Raw genomic sequence first — 16,696 nt, forward strand, 5'->3', positions numbered from 1 at the left:
GACGATTCTAATCCTACTATAATTCAGTTTTTTCAATAATACCTTATTTTTCATTTTTCAATATGTATTTAATTTATTTAACCTTTTGAACAATATTATCATAAATTATCTTGCCAACTATTTAGTTACCATCAATGTACATTTGCATATTCATTTCACTTGTTTGCTTCCATTCATGTATGAATCTATTGCTGTTAATTCTCAATCAATTAATATTTACATTTATTTAATTAATATTCATCTTCATTTATGCATTTTAGTGTTATTAATTCTAATTCTAAGTTAATTAGGATTTCACATTCTTAAATGCAGTTCATTACTCACATTCATATATGCTAATTAGCCTCCAATTTCACTTTTACACACACACACACACACATATATATATATATATAGAGAGAGAGAGAGAGAGAGAGTTTGTGTGTCATGTGACATTATATCAGTCATTATGTAAGACTTTGTGCATGATCCTTAATTCTAAATTGATTGACATTCACACATCTTCAAATATGACTTTTACAACATTTATAATGTATTTCACAATAACATACAACGCATGTTCAATTCTGACTAGATTAATTAAAATTCTAAAAATTGAGTCTTAATACTATTAAAGAATAAATTAAAATACAATAAATAGATAATAATGCCTAAATTAAATTAAAATAATCAATATGTAATCTTCATCATTCTCCTCCGGTTGACGAAGATTTGTCCACGAATCTTGTACCTTTTATCATTCAAAGTCTTTTAATAATGATAATTTACTTGGTAAATTCGCAAGGCACACAAAAGAAAAATTTTCGAATGAAGTTCGAAATATAACAAGCATCTCAAGATCCATTAAATCTTTTGTGTGACACTTAAAACCAACCATGAATTTTTTGAACTACTTAACAGAGTCATTGACATTAGACTCTTCATAGAAAATAGGTGAAACTTCGTAATTGTCACCACAAAAATTCTTACATTCTTTAATATCTTCATTGAAGATAGAGGATCCATTGTAACTATCATTACCCAAATTAACAATTTTTTTAAATTTCTTCATTAAAGATTAGAGGACATCCGTAACTGAAATCCATAGATTCTTCAACTTCTGTTTCGAAAATTGACTGACCATCATAATCCTCATCCAAATTTATGTCCATCGACTTCTTTGGATTAAAAGGAACGAAATGATCATCTGTAATACATTATAACTTCTATCATTGAATTTCACAAATACGATCAAGAACGAATGCGCTTTGATATCAACTGATGTAGCGTAGTAGAAACGATAATAATAAATGAATATGAACGAACATGCTATCAAAGTTTCGTTAATTTCAAATGACTACAAAAATACTATCACCTTCTTGTTTCTATTGATTGTTAATAATAACAGAAATCTAGGCATAACTCTTTGATTCCAGCATGAATACCAAGAATTGGGCTCATTGATTTTTAAAAAATCAAATACGAGAATTTATAAAAATTTAAAAAAATCTTAACAATTAATATTTCAATTCAAATTCCACACCTTGCCATCGGGTTTATAACTTGTGTTTAAAGCAGTAAATAAAATTTGGATAATAACTAACTACTAACTCAGGATGATGATAAAAATTAAAGATAACGACTAACTCTAAAATGAAATTACAATTCAATTCAATTAAAATTATGAAAATTAAGAGTCCTAATTTAAATGACTCAATCAAACCATGGTTCGGTTTGTCGGTTTCTGGTTAAATTCGGCCAATCTTATTCGATTTTTATAATAATGTACTATACATTGATAAAATTATCTAAATTAAATTAAAATCATCAATATTCAATCTTCATCACTTAGGCCCCTTTTTCCGATTCCTTAAACGAAAGAGTATGACAATCAAAAAATATGCTATTCAATTTTAGAAACTTCAACATATAACGATTTATAATTTAATCCACCGTTCTCTTATGAAAAAATATTAAAAAAAAATAAAATTTAATTGTGTGTTTACCACGTATAACGATTTATAATTTAAATTAGCACGAAAACTTGACACGGAGGCCATGTGCATAAACAGTTCATGGACCACAAAGTCCACTCCGGTGGGCCTAAAGTTTTTACGACTTTCAATGGCAAAATTAACTTATTATTATTTTTTTATTTTTATTTTTATTTTTTTGACAAAATGAAGAAATAACATGAGTAGTAAAAGTTCGAGTGCTGCAATCAAGACGCGGTAGTTAGACTACAGATTTTGAGTTTTAACTGTTTAGTAAATTTGTCATTTTTTGAGTTTCAGCTATTTAGTAAATTTGTCATTTTAACATAGAAATGAAAGGTCACTACTAAAAGAAAATTTAAGGGAGGAACATTTTAGAACTTGACGTGCATAAGGAAACATCTACAACAATTCACTCATTTCGTTGACTTCCTTTTATGGTGTGAGTTTGTCGAGATGCAAGGAGGCCATTCATTGGGCTCGAGTTTGCCAGCGCATTACAATTCTCATATTTCAGTCCTCATCTCTTGATTCAGTGGGTAGGATAAAAACTTTCCACCGTTGACGCAGCAAAAAAACCTTAGTTATAATACTCTGAAACGGTCATTAATTCAAAAATATATAGAGGCTGTTTGGGAGTGATTTTGAGAATTGATTTTTTGACCGTTACGAGAAAAGTGGGATCCACCTGTGAGAGAAGAAGTCAAATATGACGGCTAGAATAGTAAAATAAAAATAAAAAGATCAATTTTTTGGATGAAAAAATCAGGCCCAAACAACCCCATAATTAGGTTTCCTTGACAAATTAAAAAACGGTGTTTTTTTTATCCTTAAGGACAGGAGATTAATTCTATGTCAATTTTATAGATTTAGGTGGTAATAGCCTATTGTAGGGAAACATCAATACTAGATAGCGGCTATAGCTTGTTCTGTGGACACATCAATACTGCATAACCTATTCTGTGACACGTTAATATACCATATATAACATTTATTAGTTGTGCATTTGTCATATTGAACTTTTAGCTCTGGTCGAGTTACATATGTTCTATTATCTATTTGTTTAGTTCTCGTAACTTTGAAGACTGATGAATTGAAGTTTCTATTTTGTTTTGTATATTTATTACGTGACTAATTTTAAACTCGAGCTCTAACCAATATCTAGTATTCTGCTGACGAATTAGCAGTTTTTAAGATGAATTGCATCATAAAGAATCAAAGATCCATACAAAGATTATCAGAAAATTTCATAACTTATAACCTCTAACGACAGTGAATGTAAAAATTACTGCTCAGACATTCCAAATTTACCGAGCAAAGCAGCAGAAGTCAAACAGAGACTTCATTGTACTTTCCATTTTGTAATGATACCACCTACTAATCTGCTCCAACTTAGCGTTGACGGTAAAAAATTTCACTGTGTCAAGTCCCACAGTTTGTAATGTGTGTATGTGGGGTCCACACTACATTTTGTATGTATGTAAATTATAATGTAACGAATGTTGGAAGCATAAGAAGCAAATTCCAAAACCAAAACCTCAACCTCAAGTTGAAAATGGCGGCACCGTATGTATACGTATAGAGATCGAGCGAGAGAGAGCTTTTTGGAGTAGGGTTCTTTCAGAAGGCTTTGATTTTGTATCTTTGGGTGAAAAAATAATGGGGGATGGGAATAAAATTGGGATTGATTCATCATTAGAGTGTGATTTTGGGTTGGGTTTGAAGATGCAAGTGCAACCCACTGAGTCATCAATTTGTAAAAGGGCCATGGTTTTCCCTCATTATTATCAGCTTTCTTCTTCTCAGAATAATAGCTTTTCTGGTGTTGGAAGTGGTGGGGGCGGCGGGGCCAATTTTTGTAATCCAAATAAACAGGCGGTGGGGTGGGTGAGCAATATCTACGATTCTTTAGGCGGCGGCGGCGGTGCAGTTTTTCCGAGGAGCTCTCACTATAATGCTCCCAAAGGTGCTCTAATTAATCTTGTAGAAGTGTTGCAGATACTGTAACGAGTTTTTTTCTTCTTTGATTCTTGTTCTATTTAAAAAAAAAAAAATGGATTTGCTTGTAACGAAATGGTGTTTTTTTTTTTTTTTTTTTTTTTTTTTTTTATTTAAAAAAAAAAAAAAAAAAGGGATTTGCTTGTAAAGAAATGGCGATTTTTTTTTTGTAACTAGAGAAAAGATCAAAAATAAAAGTGTGAGTATTGGTGCTTTTTTGCAGGAGGCGTGCTAATTTCTGGAAAAGCTCTTTTTACAGACAAACAGTGGCAAGAACTGGAGAGACAGAACATGATATACAAATACATAATGGCTTCTATCCCTGTTCCTCCTCAACTCCTCTTACAACTCTCAAATGCCCCAGATTCTTTCCAATCTAAAAGTAAAGTTCCCTTTGATTGCCTTATATTTCAATTTCTTAATCATAATTTGTTCTCAATTATGCTGATAAGTATTTTTATGTGTAGCATCTGGTTTGGATTTGAGGTTCTCGAGGGGGTCGGATCCAGAGCCATGGAGGTGCAGGAGAACAGATGGGAAGAAATGGAGGTGTTCAAGGGATGTAGCACCTGATCAGAAATACTGTGAGCGCCATGCCCACAAAAGTAAAGCCCGTTCAAGAAAGCCTGTGGAAACTCAATCCCACAACAGTACTACTACTACCAACAATTCTCAACAGTCTCTTCTCCTTCCACCTAATACTCCAACAAATCAAAAACAAATGGACTTCACTGCTCCATATGACCAAACCAGGTGGGTGAATTTCTTTCTCAATATTCATTTTTTATGGCTTAACTCGGATGGAAATGGATATGCAGTATTAAGGTAGGCGGGGAAAAAACCTGAAATCTTGTTAGTACACCTGCCGTTGGACGCGGGTTTAAGCCAAAAGCTTTTACTAAGATTATGAAGCAGCTGTTGAAACATGTTCGAATATTTTTTTTTTGGATGCGCTTTGTGTTCGTTAGGTATAGCGTTAGAGAAGTCGGTCTCTTGTATCCAAGAGTTGGTCTTGGACCTACTTGACTAATTTTATAACAATATTTTAGAGAAAAATTGGTCAAATATTACTTTTTCTAAAAACACACACTTACAGAATAAAAAATTTCTTTAGAAATTAGTTTTCAAATAAAATTAGGGTAGTTAAATTAGGAGGTTCTTCTACAAAAAGCAAGAACATAGTCACGGCAAACGAATCAGTTGTCTAGTTAAAAGTACTTTTAGAAAAAGTTAGAAACTTTTTACGAAATGCAAAAGCAACCGAACGAGCCAAATATGCTCTAATTTTATGGATAAAATAGAAGGAAAAAGTTAAGTTTATCTTGTTATGGTTATGTTCACCCTGTCTAATACAATGGGCTAGTTCTTGTTGAATAACGTGAGGCACTTATCCAAAAATAATGCTATTTATCATGGGCTACAACAATAGATTAGATGCCGATAAATTATAGTTTCAATAAAAAGTAATTTATTTAATTATATCGCTCATTTAATATCACGTTAGTATCACCTATTCCAGTGTTTTAATTTTTATTGTTCGTTTGTGCAATTATTAAATACATTTCTCGTTCTTATCCGTGATAAATTTATATTATTGTATTTTGTGGGTCTAGTCTCCTATGTCGACATGCATATAAATTTGTGCTCTGATTTCTTTTGTCGGTTTGTGACTTTATATTGTGCAAGGTGCACCGAATGGTTCATGGGAGGTGGAAGTAGCAGTGGCACCATCACCCTCCCTGTCTCTACTTGTAACCGACAATGGCATCAACGTATGCAGTCATCATCGAAGTTGGGACATTTTCATAGAGACAACAAAAATAATTTGTCTGTATTTCAACAAGATTTCATGAACTCATTTCTTGACCACCCCAAGTTGGCCTATTTACAAGGGAACCCCGATTTAAACACTGAAAAAACACAGACAACTAGGCATTTTATTGATGAATGGTCAACAGGAGAGAAAGAGGGCAATGAAGGGTCAGCTGCATTTTTAAACAAGAAGAGGTTTTCACCTTCATCTTTGTCTCTATCAATGTCAAGGGGAATTGGGATTGGTGAAGATAATGATCGAAATGCAGCAATGGGTATTGGGACGATGAATACTGTTAAAGAAAATGATGGGTTTTTGAATACTGTTTCTTGGTTGAGTTCTCCGCCGGGTGGACCATTGGGTGAGGTTTTGGGACTTGGCAATGGTGCTGGCGGGAAAGGGTGTTTGGATTTGACATCGCCTCATGGGTATAGTAATAGCACTACTAATAGCAGCTGCTGCAGTAAAAGTTCTTGTGAGGATGGAATTGGCACCCATTCACACAATTTTATTGGTTGACCACCCAACTTTTTGAACTTGAGCCAAGAGCTGGCCCAAAAATAGCTTTATGATGTTTTCATTTTGTGTTTCTTTTGTTTAATTTTAGTTCCTTTACTCTTCATGACTCACGTATCTGTAGTTCTGTACTTTGTGTCTTTTTCATTAGCAATGGGTAGATATGTATACTCGTCGCAATCCCTTTTTGAGATCGCCTGTGTTGATGGGAGAACTAAAGAGTTTTTGTCTCTCCGGATCATTAGCTTCTAAGAGGTTTAAAGTATATTATCGTTTGACAGAACAAGAATGCACGTTTATTTTATCTTGATCCTTGTAGAGCGAAAGTGAAACTAGACTGAATGTGTACGACCCTCCTAATAATATTTATAAATGACTTGTTTTTGGTAATAGATAAACATTACCATACGTAAATTTAGGCACATCTAAAACAAGGTGGGTCCAGCACAGACCAGCCATCAAGCTCATGCAAGTATTTTGCATCAACCTGGGTATGTAATCTTTTAGAAATACGAATGTCGTGTTGATAGTTATAAGTGGGCAGCACGCTTGCCTTGAGAAGCGCCTCTATTGCCTGACCCGACACTCTATATGATAGGGCTTTGATTGCTCCCATAACGTGATAACGTGTTGTGTGGTCTCTCACATTTTGACACCTCGCAACATAGACTACAAAATTTATTGAGCTCAATTTCACAATTGGTCCTTTACTATCACTTTTTGCAATGGGGATGCCCTTAAGCTTTAGCAAACCTTGTTATTGGGAATTGAAATCTTGTTACCCTTTGACCATCCCCTCAATGTATTATTGACATTTCAGTGCATCACCTCTTAGCAAATAGAAGATAACAATGGTTGATCAGTCAAAATGTATCGGACAATTCATTTTTTTATATTAGATATAATCTATGTTGATGGATTTTGGCATGATAATCGGTTCGACAGTTGATTTAGTTCTTGTTTGGTTCCAATTTTTAAAATTAACTTTCCCTCAATTTAATTTGCAACTACACATTTTATGAGACATACAACTTTTATTAACTTTTCAATTATGTATTTTGTCAACTTTTATCAAATTTCGTTAAATTCTGATTTTATTAAACATAATTAGTTAAGTTGCATAACAGACATAATTTTCAGTTGAATATGTTTATTTTTGTCATTGCAATTTAAGGAAACCAGGTGTTATACGTGACAAGCATGAAGATTCAGCTGTCTTCATCACGATTCAATTGTGGCAGCATCATTTATTTGAGGTGTAATCGGAATTTTATTTTTTCACTCACAGGTAGAACCTACTTTTCTCTCTAACGGTCAAAATCACTATCAAACATGTCCTAAAATAACGGTTAGACAATATGGTGAAATTAAGAAATTAAAATTAAAATATAAGTTCGGAGATTACCGTAAATAAAACAGGTGATTTCATTACTCCTTTGTTATTTTTTTTTTGAATTTGATCTCATTGACCATAAAAATATTCTACTGGAATAATCTTTTTTAATTACAGAATTTTTATTAAATAAAAAATATCCTCAAATTGGGATACAGTCCTCGTGTGGTGCAACGAGGCCCGTCAAATGTCACATTCATTAGAATCTTTACTAATGGGCTCAATATCACATTTGAAATTTTGTAGGGAAAATAACGTAAGCATTTATCACCCCACACCCCACTTTTCACACAGAGAAAATATCTTATTTCTCTCTCTATGTTTAAAAACGGATTTCTCTCTCTTTCTCTCCCCACACACAACTTCATAAGGAGCACTGTCGTTGGTTCACATCGACGACCACATATGGATCGATTGAAACTGGAAAGAACAAAATGAAACTTGACATCCATTCAAAAGAGTGAAAGGAGAGATTTCCTAACTAAAATAAAAACGATAGTTTTTGGGGTACTAATTCTATGGAGTCGTGCCATGCCATGCAAAATATATATATTTTTTTCGTTATTTATTTCTTTTCACAATTGTTGCCGTTTGTTTGACTTGTTATTTGTATATAATGTTTGTGTGTGAAAAGGAAACTCTTGCGTGTCAGGACTCATTTTTTCTTCTCAACCACATGTTTGTCTTTGTCTTTTATTTAGCAGGCAACTTGTTATCTTCCATTTAACAATATCTCTTTCATCTTGTTTACAGAGTTTTCTCTTCTGTTTTCATTTTTCTCACGCATTAATCAGTATTTTTTTTCCTATTTGAAAGGATTCTTTATATTTTCGGTGCATTTTCAAAGACGAGTAACAAGATCGAGGTGACTATAAACACAATTAACGATTTATATGGTAAAACTTGGGCTCTCTAAGTTTTCAATGGGCCAAACGTGAAATATGATTTATTCTTTTCGTATATGTTCTTCTTCTTGTTCTCTTTGTGTGAAGAGAAGTTTTCCATTTGGACCTTGCTATTTATATATGATGACTTACACTTTGGTTGACACGGCCTCACCACTCCTCTCACATGGAGAGGTCGGCTCCACACATTTGGGCGTGGGACCTGACCTCTCCCATGTGAGAGGTTGGGTGGGGCCGTGTGAACCAAAGTGTAAGCCACCATATACAAATAGATTAATTATTTCCATTTATATGCAATTATAACTTGTTGGAATTTGATTACATTTTAGTTTTCTTTTTATTAGGTTATAAATTTTTTTTTTTTCAATTCTTTTTAATGAAAAGTTACGATGGTGTACTTTCCTTATGAAGTTGGACGTGGACAAGATTCTAACCCGGGAAGCAAATTAGATGGGTTGGGCCTCGAACCTTGCTCCCGAGAATTGCTTTGATTTCCAAATTGTACTGAGAAGTTGTTATAGCTTGGACTGCATAGGAAAAATTTGGGGAAAATAATGATGGAATTGGAGAAGCAGGAGTGCCGAGCAACAGGTAATTGAATTATTATTTTAGCCTTCTGTAAGCACAATGTTGTGTTGTCTGTGTCTCTGTGTTTGTAACCTACAATTCCCTTTCCAGACATTCAAACAATTTCAATATTAAGTTTCAGTCTGTCTTTTATTTTGTTAGATTTTTTTTTTCTGAACTCATTTTTGAACTGCGCGTGTTACATTTTCCAATTAAAAGTTAATAAAATCTAAATTTAGCTAAGTTGATGAGGGTTGAGCTCATTATTCATAAAAAGTGTATTTTTCTAAAAATAAATTGTTTCTATATACGGTTGAACAAAAAGTAAGTTTGAGCGATTTATTTTCCTGGAATTTTTTATCGTCTGTCGATATTGAAGATTGCAGCTTTGTTTAGAGTGTTAGAGATGACTTTAAAGATATGGTGGAGACTGCACATAATGATAGTGATAATGCATCATTTATTCGACTAAAAGAAAAAAAAAACACAGAAGAAAAGTCGTAGGGCATTGGCAATTTCACAACATGAATTTCAGCCACACTGTGAAATGCAGACGAGAAAATGTAGACGTTTTGCTATGTTAAGAGGTACATAAGAAGAAGAGCTCAAATGTAGATCTAGCTACAACCAAGAGTGTTTTCTAAGCGATGATATAGAAAATAATGAATTTATTACAACATTTAACTTGCATAGCATTCCAACTAAAAGTTATGTTCTTGCTCAGCCAATTATTTGTATGTATTGTGGTGCCAAAAAGTTTGAAAGAGAGAGTAAGGGATTCTGTTGTTCCGATGGAAAAGTTAAATTGTATATGTATCGTGTGCCCATAGAATTGTATCAATTATTTACATCAACTTTACCCGAATCATTAGAGTTCAAAAAATTTGCCAGAAATTATAACAGTCATTTTGCATTCACGTCATTTGGTGTTAATTATGATAAAGATTTATGCAAGATAAATAAAGGAATTTATACATTTAAAGTTCAAGGACAAGTTCACCATTACATAAATCTACTTCTACCACCTAATGATAATCCAACCTATTTAAAGTTATATTTTTATGATACTGATAATGAATTACATAAGCGATTAAATATTTTGGACAAATTTCGTGAATTGACCTTACAAATATTGATTGATATCTTAAAGATTAATCCTTATTCTAGGTTCTTCCGCTCTTTAAGTAGTTTTGGCAATTTACATACACGTCAAATACAAATAAGATGCAATCCTGGTCTAGACCAGAGAGTTTATAACACACCAACTGCTTCACAAGTAGCTGTTGTTTAGGTCGATGAAGATCCATCTACAAACAATAGAGTTTGTGATATAACGATTTATGGTCATTCTGGCACTTCGCACAAAGCACACTATAATTTTTGGTTGTTATGACCCTTTTCAATGCTCGTTACTTTTTCCTTATGGTGAATCTGGATGGCGTGAGGGTATTGCTAGATTTAATAATAGAGAGATGTCTGGATATTCTTCTACACAAGAGAACTTTCGAAACATGATCAATGTACATTCTACAAGTGAATTGATTGAAAGAGAAAGTCAAGGTTACTAATATTGATTTTCTTTTTCCATTTAGTTTTGTTCTGGAATATAGTTTGATTATTGTTTTCGTGTTTTTGTCTTGTAGTTGTGAAGGGAAAGAAAAGGTCGCAAGTGTCTTGTCGATAGTAGTATTACCGCTATAAATTACAAGTACGAGACTCAGGTAATCGCATCTTGCTTCATGTTGGTAAGCTTTTACAACAATATATTGTTGATATGTATGTGAAAATCGAAATTGCTAGATTGGATTATTTTCATAATAATAAAAAACAAATAGGAGCAGAGCTATATCAAGAAATTGTTGATAGTGTTGAAATAGGTGAAACTAGAGGTCATAAAATTGGTCAAATGATTATTTTACCATTGTCATTTACCAGAGGACCTAGAGACAATAAAAAGAGATATATGGATGCAATGGCACTTGTTCAGGGATATGGTAAGCCAGATGTATTCTTGACAATAACTTGTAATCCTAATTGGCCTGAAATAAAGGAAGAACTAAGATATAATGAAGAAAAACAAAATAGACCTAATTTAGTTGCAAGAATATTTAAAGCTAAATTAGAAAAACTAAAAAAAGACTTGTTTAGAAGGCATCTTCTAGGACATGTAGTTGCGTACAAATACGTGGTTTAATTCCAAAAGAGAGGTTTTTCACATGCTCATTTTTTGTTATTTTTTAAGTCTGGATCTAAAGTTACGTCTATTTCTTTAGTTGATAAAATTGTTTGGTGTGAAATTCCAAATAAAAATGATTACCCATATTTATATCGTATTATTGTAAGACACCTGATACATGGTCATTGTGGAACTTTAAATCCAAATAATGTTTGTATGAAAAGTAACCAAAAATGTAAAAATAAATACCCTAGAGAATATGCAATAATAACTTCACCGGGCAACGATTCATACCCACCATATGTTGGGAATTTACTTATCATGCACAGCGAAAATAAAAATAAATTTCAATGCCTACTAGGAATCTTCTTTTTATTTAGATAAGAATTGTGATAAAAGTTGTACATTTTTCTAGATCTGCAAACTCTTTTGCTTTTCATCTATTCCAACAACCTTAATCTGTCATCCACGACTGTCCAATTGTCCAGCTTCCAATGTAATTTCACACAGAGAACAAATTGTAGTCACCAGGGTTTTCTCCTCTTATACTAACAAGAATAATGAGATTCTCTACAAATTGAAAACCCTAGTCACGTATTTATATAAGTTCAAACGGGCTTGGTCTGACCCGATCTAATATTTAATTAATCCATTTAATTAAATTCGGTCCGTGAATTAATTAATTCGGGTCTATAAATAACCTACCCAATAGATAATTTATTCATTGCTTGTTAAATTAATTAATTAACAAATCACAATCTTTCAATTCTTTTTCTGTGTACGACCCATTAGGTTTCCGATCATGATACCCAATAACGTGAACTATTATTTTGATTTAATGAAAATCGATAAATTAAAACATCATTTTAATTTATCACCAACTCACGTTCACCGTCCCAAATTGACATTTAGTAATGTGTCGGGGCAATACATGTAACGGAAAATGTCACGTTGTACGACAAAACCAAACTCGTTCATTTACGCTGAAACTATAATCCCTTCGTCAATATGATCCGATCAATTACGAGATATGGAAGTGTGTCGATCGCGACTATCGATCATATCTTTCATTCCACTATTAAATCAATATAAGTCAAAAACTCATTTTTCGACTTCTGAGTACACTTTGGCCAATGATTTCATTATCAACTCTATCGAATGAATTATGGATCTTGAGAATTGATTTTTTGACCGTTACGAGAAAAGTGGGATCCACCTGTGAGAGAAGAAGTCAAATATGACGGCTAGAATAGTAAAATAAAAATAAAAAGATCAATTTTTTGGATGAAAAAATCAGGCCCAAACAACCCCATAATTAGGTTTCCTTGACAAATTAAAAAACGGTGTTTTTTTTATCCTTAAGGACAGGAGATTAATTCTATGTCAATTTTATAGATTTAGGTGGTAATAGCCTATTGTAGGGAAACATCAATACTAGATAGCGGCTATAGCTTGTTCTGTGGACACATCAATACTGCATAACCTATTCTGTGACACGTTAATATACCATATATAACATTTATTAGTTGTGCATTTGTCATATTGAACTTTTAGCTCTGGTCGAGTTACATATGTTCTATTATCTATTTGTTTAGTTCTCGTAACTTTGAAGACTGATGAATTGAAGTTTCTATTTTGTCTTGTATATTTATTACGTGACTAATTTTAAAGTCGAGCTCTAACCAATATCTAGTATTCTGCTGACGAATTAGCAGTTTTTAAGATGAATTGCATCATAAAGAATCAAAGATCCATACAAAGATTATCAGAAAATTTCATAACTTATAACCTCTAACGACAGTGAATGTAAAAATTACTGCTCAGACATTCCAAATTTACCGAGCAAAGCAGCAGAAGTCAAACAGAGACTTCATTGTACTTTCCATTTTGTAATGATACCACCTACTAATCTGCTCCAACTTAGCGTTGACGGTAAAAAATTTCACTGTGTCAAGTCCCACAGTTTGTAATGTGTGTATGTGGGGTCCACACTACATTTTGTATGTATGTAAATTATAATGTAACGAATGTTGGAAGCATAAGAAGCAAATTCCAAAACCAAAACCTCAACCTCAAGTTGAAAATGGCGGCACCGTATGTATACGTATAGAGATCGAGCGAGAGAGAGCTTTTTGGAGTAGGGTTCTTTCAGAAGGCTTTGATTTTGTATCTTTGGGTGAAAAAATAATGGGGGATGGGAATAAAATTGGGATTGATTCATCATTAGAGTGTGATTTTGGGTTGGGTTTGAAGATGCAAGTGCAACCCACTGAGTCATCAATTTGTAAAAGGGCCATGGTTTTCCCTCATTATTATCAGCTTTCTTCTTCTCAGAATAATAGCTTTTCTGGTGTTGGAAGTGGTGGGGGTGTGAGCAATATCTACGATTCTTTAGGCGGTGCAGTTTTTTCGAGGAGCTCTCACTATAATGCTCCCAAAGGTGCTTTAATTAATCTTGTAGAAGTGTTGCAGATACTGTAACGAGTTTTTTTCTTCTTTGATTCTTGTTCTATTTTAAAAAAAAAAAAAAAAAAGGGATTTGCTTGTAAAGAAATGGCGATTTTTTTTTTGTAACTAGAGAAAAGATCAAAAATAAAAGTGTGAGTATTGGTGCTTTTTTGCAGGAGGCGTGCTAATTTCTGGAAAAGCTCTTTTTACAGACAAACAGTGGCAAGAACTGGAGAGACAGAACATGATATACAAATACATAATGGCTTCTATCCCTGTTCCTCCTCAACTCCTCTTACAACTCTCAAATGCCCCAGATTCTTTCCAATCTAAAAGTAAAGTTCCCTTTGATTGCCTTATATTTCAATTTCTTAATCATAATTTGTTCTCAATTATGCTGATAAGTATTTTTATGTGTAGCATCTGGTTTGGATTTGAGGTTCTCGAGGGGGTCGGATCCAGAGCCATGGAGGTGCAGGAGAACAGATGGGAAGAAATGGAGGTGTTCAAGGGATGTAGCACCTGATCAGAAATACTGTGAGCGCCATGCCCACAAAAGTAAAGCCCGTTCAAGAAAGCCTGTGGAAACTCAATCCCACAACAGTACTACTACTACCAACAATTCTCAACAGTCTCTTCTCCTTCCACCTAATACTCCAACCAATCAAAAACAAATGGACTTCACCGCTCCATATGACCAAACCAGGTGGGTGAATTTCTTTCTCAATATTCATTTTTTATGGCTTAACTCGGGTGGAAATGGATATGCAGTATTAAGGTAGGCGGGGAAAAAACCTGAAATCTTGTTAGTACACCTGCCGTTGGACGCGGGTTTAAGCCAAAAGCTTTTACTAAGATTATGAAGCAGCTGTTGAAACATGTTCGAATATTTTTTTTTTGGATGCGCTTTGTGTTCGTTAGGTATAGCGTTAGAGAAGTCGGTCTCTTGTATCCAAGAGTTGGTCTTGGACCTACTTGACTAATTTTATAACAATATTTTAGAGAAAAATTGGTCAAATATTACTTTTTCTAAAAACACACACTTACAGAATAAAAAATTTCTTTAGAAATTAGTTTTCAAATAAAATTAGGGTAGTTAAATTAGGAGGTTCTTCTACAAAAAGCAAGAACATAGTCACGTCAAACGAATCAGTTGTCTAGTTAAAAGTACTTTTAGAAAAAGTTAGAAACCTTTTACGAAATGCAAAAGCAGCCGAACGAGCCAAATATGCTCTAATTTTATGGATAAAATAGAAGGAAAAAGTTAAGTTTATCTTGTTATTGTTATGTTCACCCTGTCTAATACAATGGACTAGTTCTTGTTGAATAACGTGAGGCACTTATCCAAAAATAATGCTATTTATCATGGGCTACAACAATAGATTAGATGCCGATAAATTATAGTTTCAATAAAAAGTAATTTATTTAATTATATCGCTCATTTAATATCACGTTAGTATCACCTATTCCAGTGTTTTAATTTTTATTGTTCGTTTGTGCAATTATTAAATACATTTCTCGTTCTTATCCGTGATAAATTTATATTATTGTATTTTGTGGGTCTAGTCTCCTATGTCGACATGCATATAAATTTGTGCTCTGATTTCTTTTGTCGGTTTGTGACTTTATATTGTGCAAGGTGCACCGAATGGCTCATGGGAGGTGGAAGTAGCAGTGGCACCATCACCCTCCCTGTCTCTACTTGTAACCGACAATGGCATCAACGTATGCAGTCATCATCGAAGTTGGGACATTTTCATAGAGACAACAAAAATAATTTGTCTGTATTTCAACAAGATTTCATGAACTCATTTCTTGACCACCCCAAGTTGGCCTATTTACAAGGGAACCCCGATTTAAACACTGAAAAAACACAGACAACTAGGCATTTTATTGATGAATGGTCAACAGGAGAGAAAGAGGGCAATGAAGGGTCAGCTGCATCTTTAAACAAGAAGAGGTTTTCACCTTCATCTTTGTCTCTATCAATGTCAAGGGGAATTGGGATTGGTGAAGATAATGATCGAAATGCAGCAATGGGTATTGGGACGATGAATACTGTTAAAGAAAATGATGGGTTTTTGAATACTGTTTCTTGGTTGAGTTCTCCGCCGGGTGGACCATTGGGTGAGGTTTTGGGACTTGGCAATGGTGCTGGCGGGAAAGGGTGTTTGGATTTGACATCGCCTCATGGGTATAGTAATAGCACTACTAATAGCAGCTGCTGCAGTAAAAGTTCTTGTGAGGATGGAATTGGCACCCATTCACACAATTTTATTGGTTGACCACCCAACTTTTTGAACTTGAGCCAAGAGCTGGCCCAAAAATAGCTTTATGATGTTTTCATTTTGTGTTTCTTTTGTTTAATTTAGTTCCTTTACTCTTCATGACTCACGTATCTGTAGTTCTGTACTTTGTGTCTTTTTCATTAGCAATGGGTAGATATGTATACTCGCCGCAACCCCTTTTTGAGGTCACCCGTGTTGGTGGGAGAACTAAAGAGTTTTTGTCTCTCCGGATCATTTGCTTCTAAGAGGTTTGAAGTATATCTTCGTTTGACATAACGAGAATGCGCGTTTATTTGATCTTGATCCTTGTAGAGCGAAAGTGAAACTAGACTGAATGTGTACGACCCTCCTAATAATATTCATAAATGACTTGTTTTTGGTCATAGATAAACATTACCATACATAAATTTAGGCACATCTAAAACAAGGTGGGTCCAGCGCAGTCCAGCCATCAAGCTCATGCAAGTATTTTGCATCAACCTGGGTATGTAATCTTTTAGAAATACGAATGTCGTGTTGATAGTTATAAGTGGGCAGCACGCTTGCCTTGAGAAGCGCCTCTATTGCCTGACCCGACACTCTATATGATAGGGCTTTGATTGCTCCCATAACGTGATAA

The 16,696-nt window shown here is 33.9% G+C and overlaps 2 protein-coding genes across 2 annotated transcripts; both read left to right on the forward strand.

The window, feature by feature from the left end:
- Window positions 1–3,468: 3,468 nt before the first annotated feature.
- On the forward strand, window positions 3,469–6,541 carry LOC111387568 (growth-regulating factor 4-like). Its single transcript, XM_023012140.1, has 4 exons — window positions 3,469–3,939; window positions 4,195–4,353; window positions 4,439–4,724; window positions 5,658–6,541. Exons 1-4 carry the CDS (start codon window positions 3,633–3,635, stop codon window positions 6,301–6,303), a joined length of 1,398 nt encoding a protein of 465 aa, XP_022867908.1. The 5' UTR covers window positions 3,469–3,632; the 3' UTR covers window positions 6,304–6,541.
- Window positions 6,542–13,359: 6,818 nt separating this feature from the next.
- On the forward strand, window positions 13,360–16,250 carry LOC111387569 (growth-regulating factor 8-like). The gene is made up of 4 exons (XM_023012141.1): window positions 13,360–13,781; window positions 13,966–14,124; window positions 14,210–14,495; window positions 15,429–16,250. The coding sequence occupies exons 1-4, from the start codon at window positions 13,529–13,531 to the stop codon at window positions 16,072–16,074; spliced, it is 1,344 nt and encodes a 447-aa protein (XP_022867909.1). The 5' UTR covers window positions 13,360–13,528; the 3' UTR covers window positions 16,075–16,250.
- Window positions 16,251–16,696: the final 446 nt, after the last annotated feature.

This window comes from Olea europaea, unplaced genomic scaffold (assembly GCF_002742605.1).
Source record: "Olea europaea var. sylvestris unplaced genomic scaffold, O_europaea_v1 scaffold409, whole genome shotgun sequence".
Taxonomy (NCBI): Eukaryota; Viridiplantae; Streptophyta; class Magnoliopsida; order Lamiales; family Oleaceae; genus Olea; species Olea europaea.

Excerpts from the sequence above, each read along its gene's own strand:
- LOC111387568 (XM_023012140.1), top strand. The coding sequence starts at position 3,633 with ATGGGGGATGGGAATAAAATTGGGATTGATTCATCATTAGAGTGTGAT. Across the intron at positions 4,354-4,438 it reads AGATTCTTTCCAATCTAAAA|CATCTGGTTTGGATTTGAGG; the intron begins GTAAAGTTCCCT and ends TTTTATGTGTAG. Across the intron at positions 4,725-5,657 it reads GCTCCATATGACCAAACCAG|GTGCACCGAATGGTTCATGG; the intron begins GTGGGTGAATTT and ends ATATTGTGCAAG.
- LOC111387569 (XM_023012141.1), top strand. The coding sequence starts at position 13,529 with ATGGGGGATGGGAATAAAATTGGGATTGATTCATCATTAGAGTGTGAT. Across the intron at positions 13,782-13,965 it reads TCACTATAATGCTCCCAAAG|GAGGCGTGCTAATTTCTGGA; the intron begins GTGCTTTAATTA and ends GCTTTTTTGCAG. Across the intron at positions 14,125-14,209 it reads AGATTCTTTCCAATCTAAAA|CATCTGGTTTGGATTTGAGG; the intron begins GTAAAGTTCCCT and ends TTTTATGTGTAG.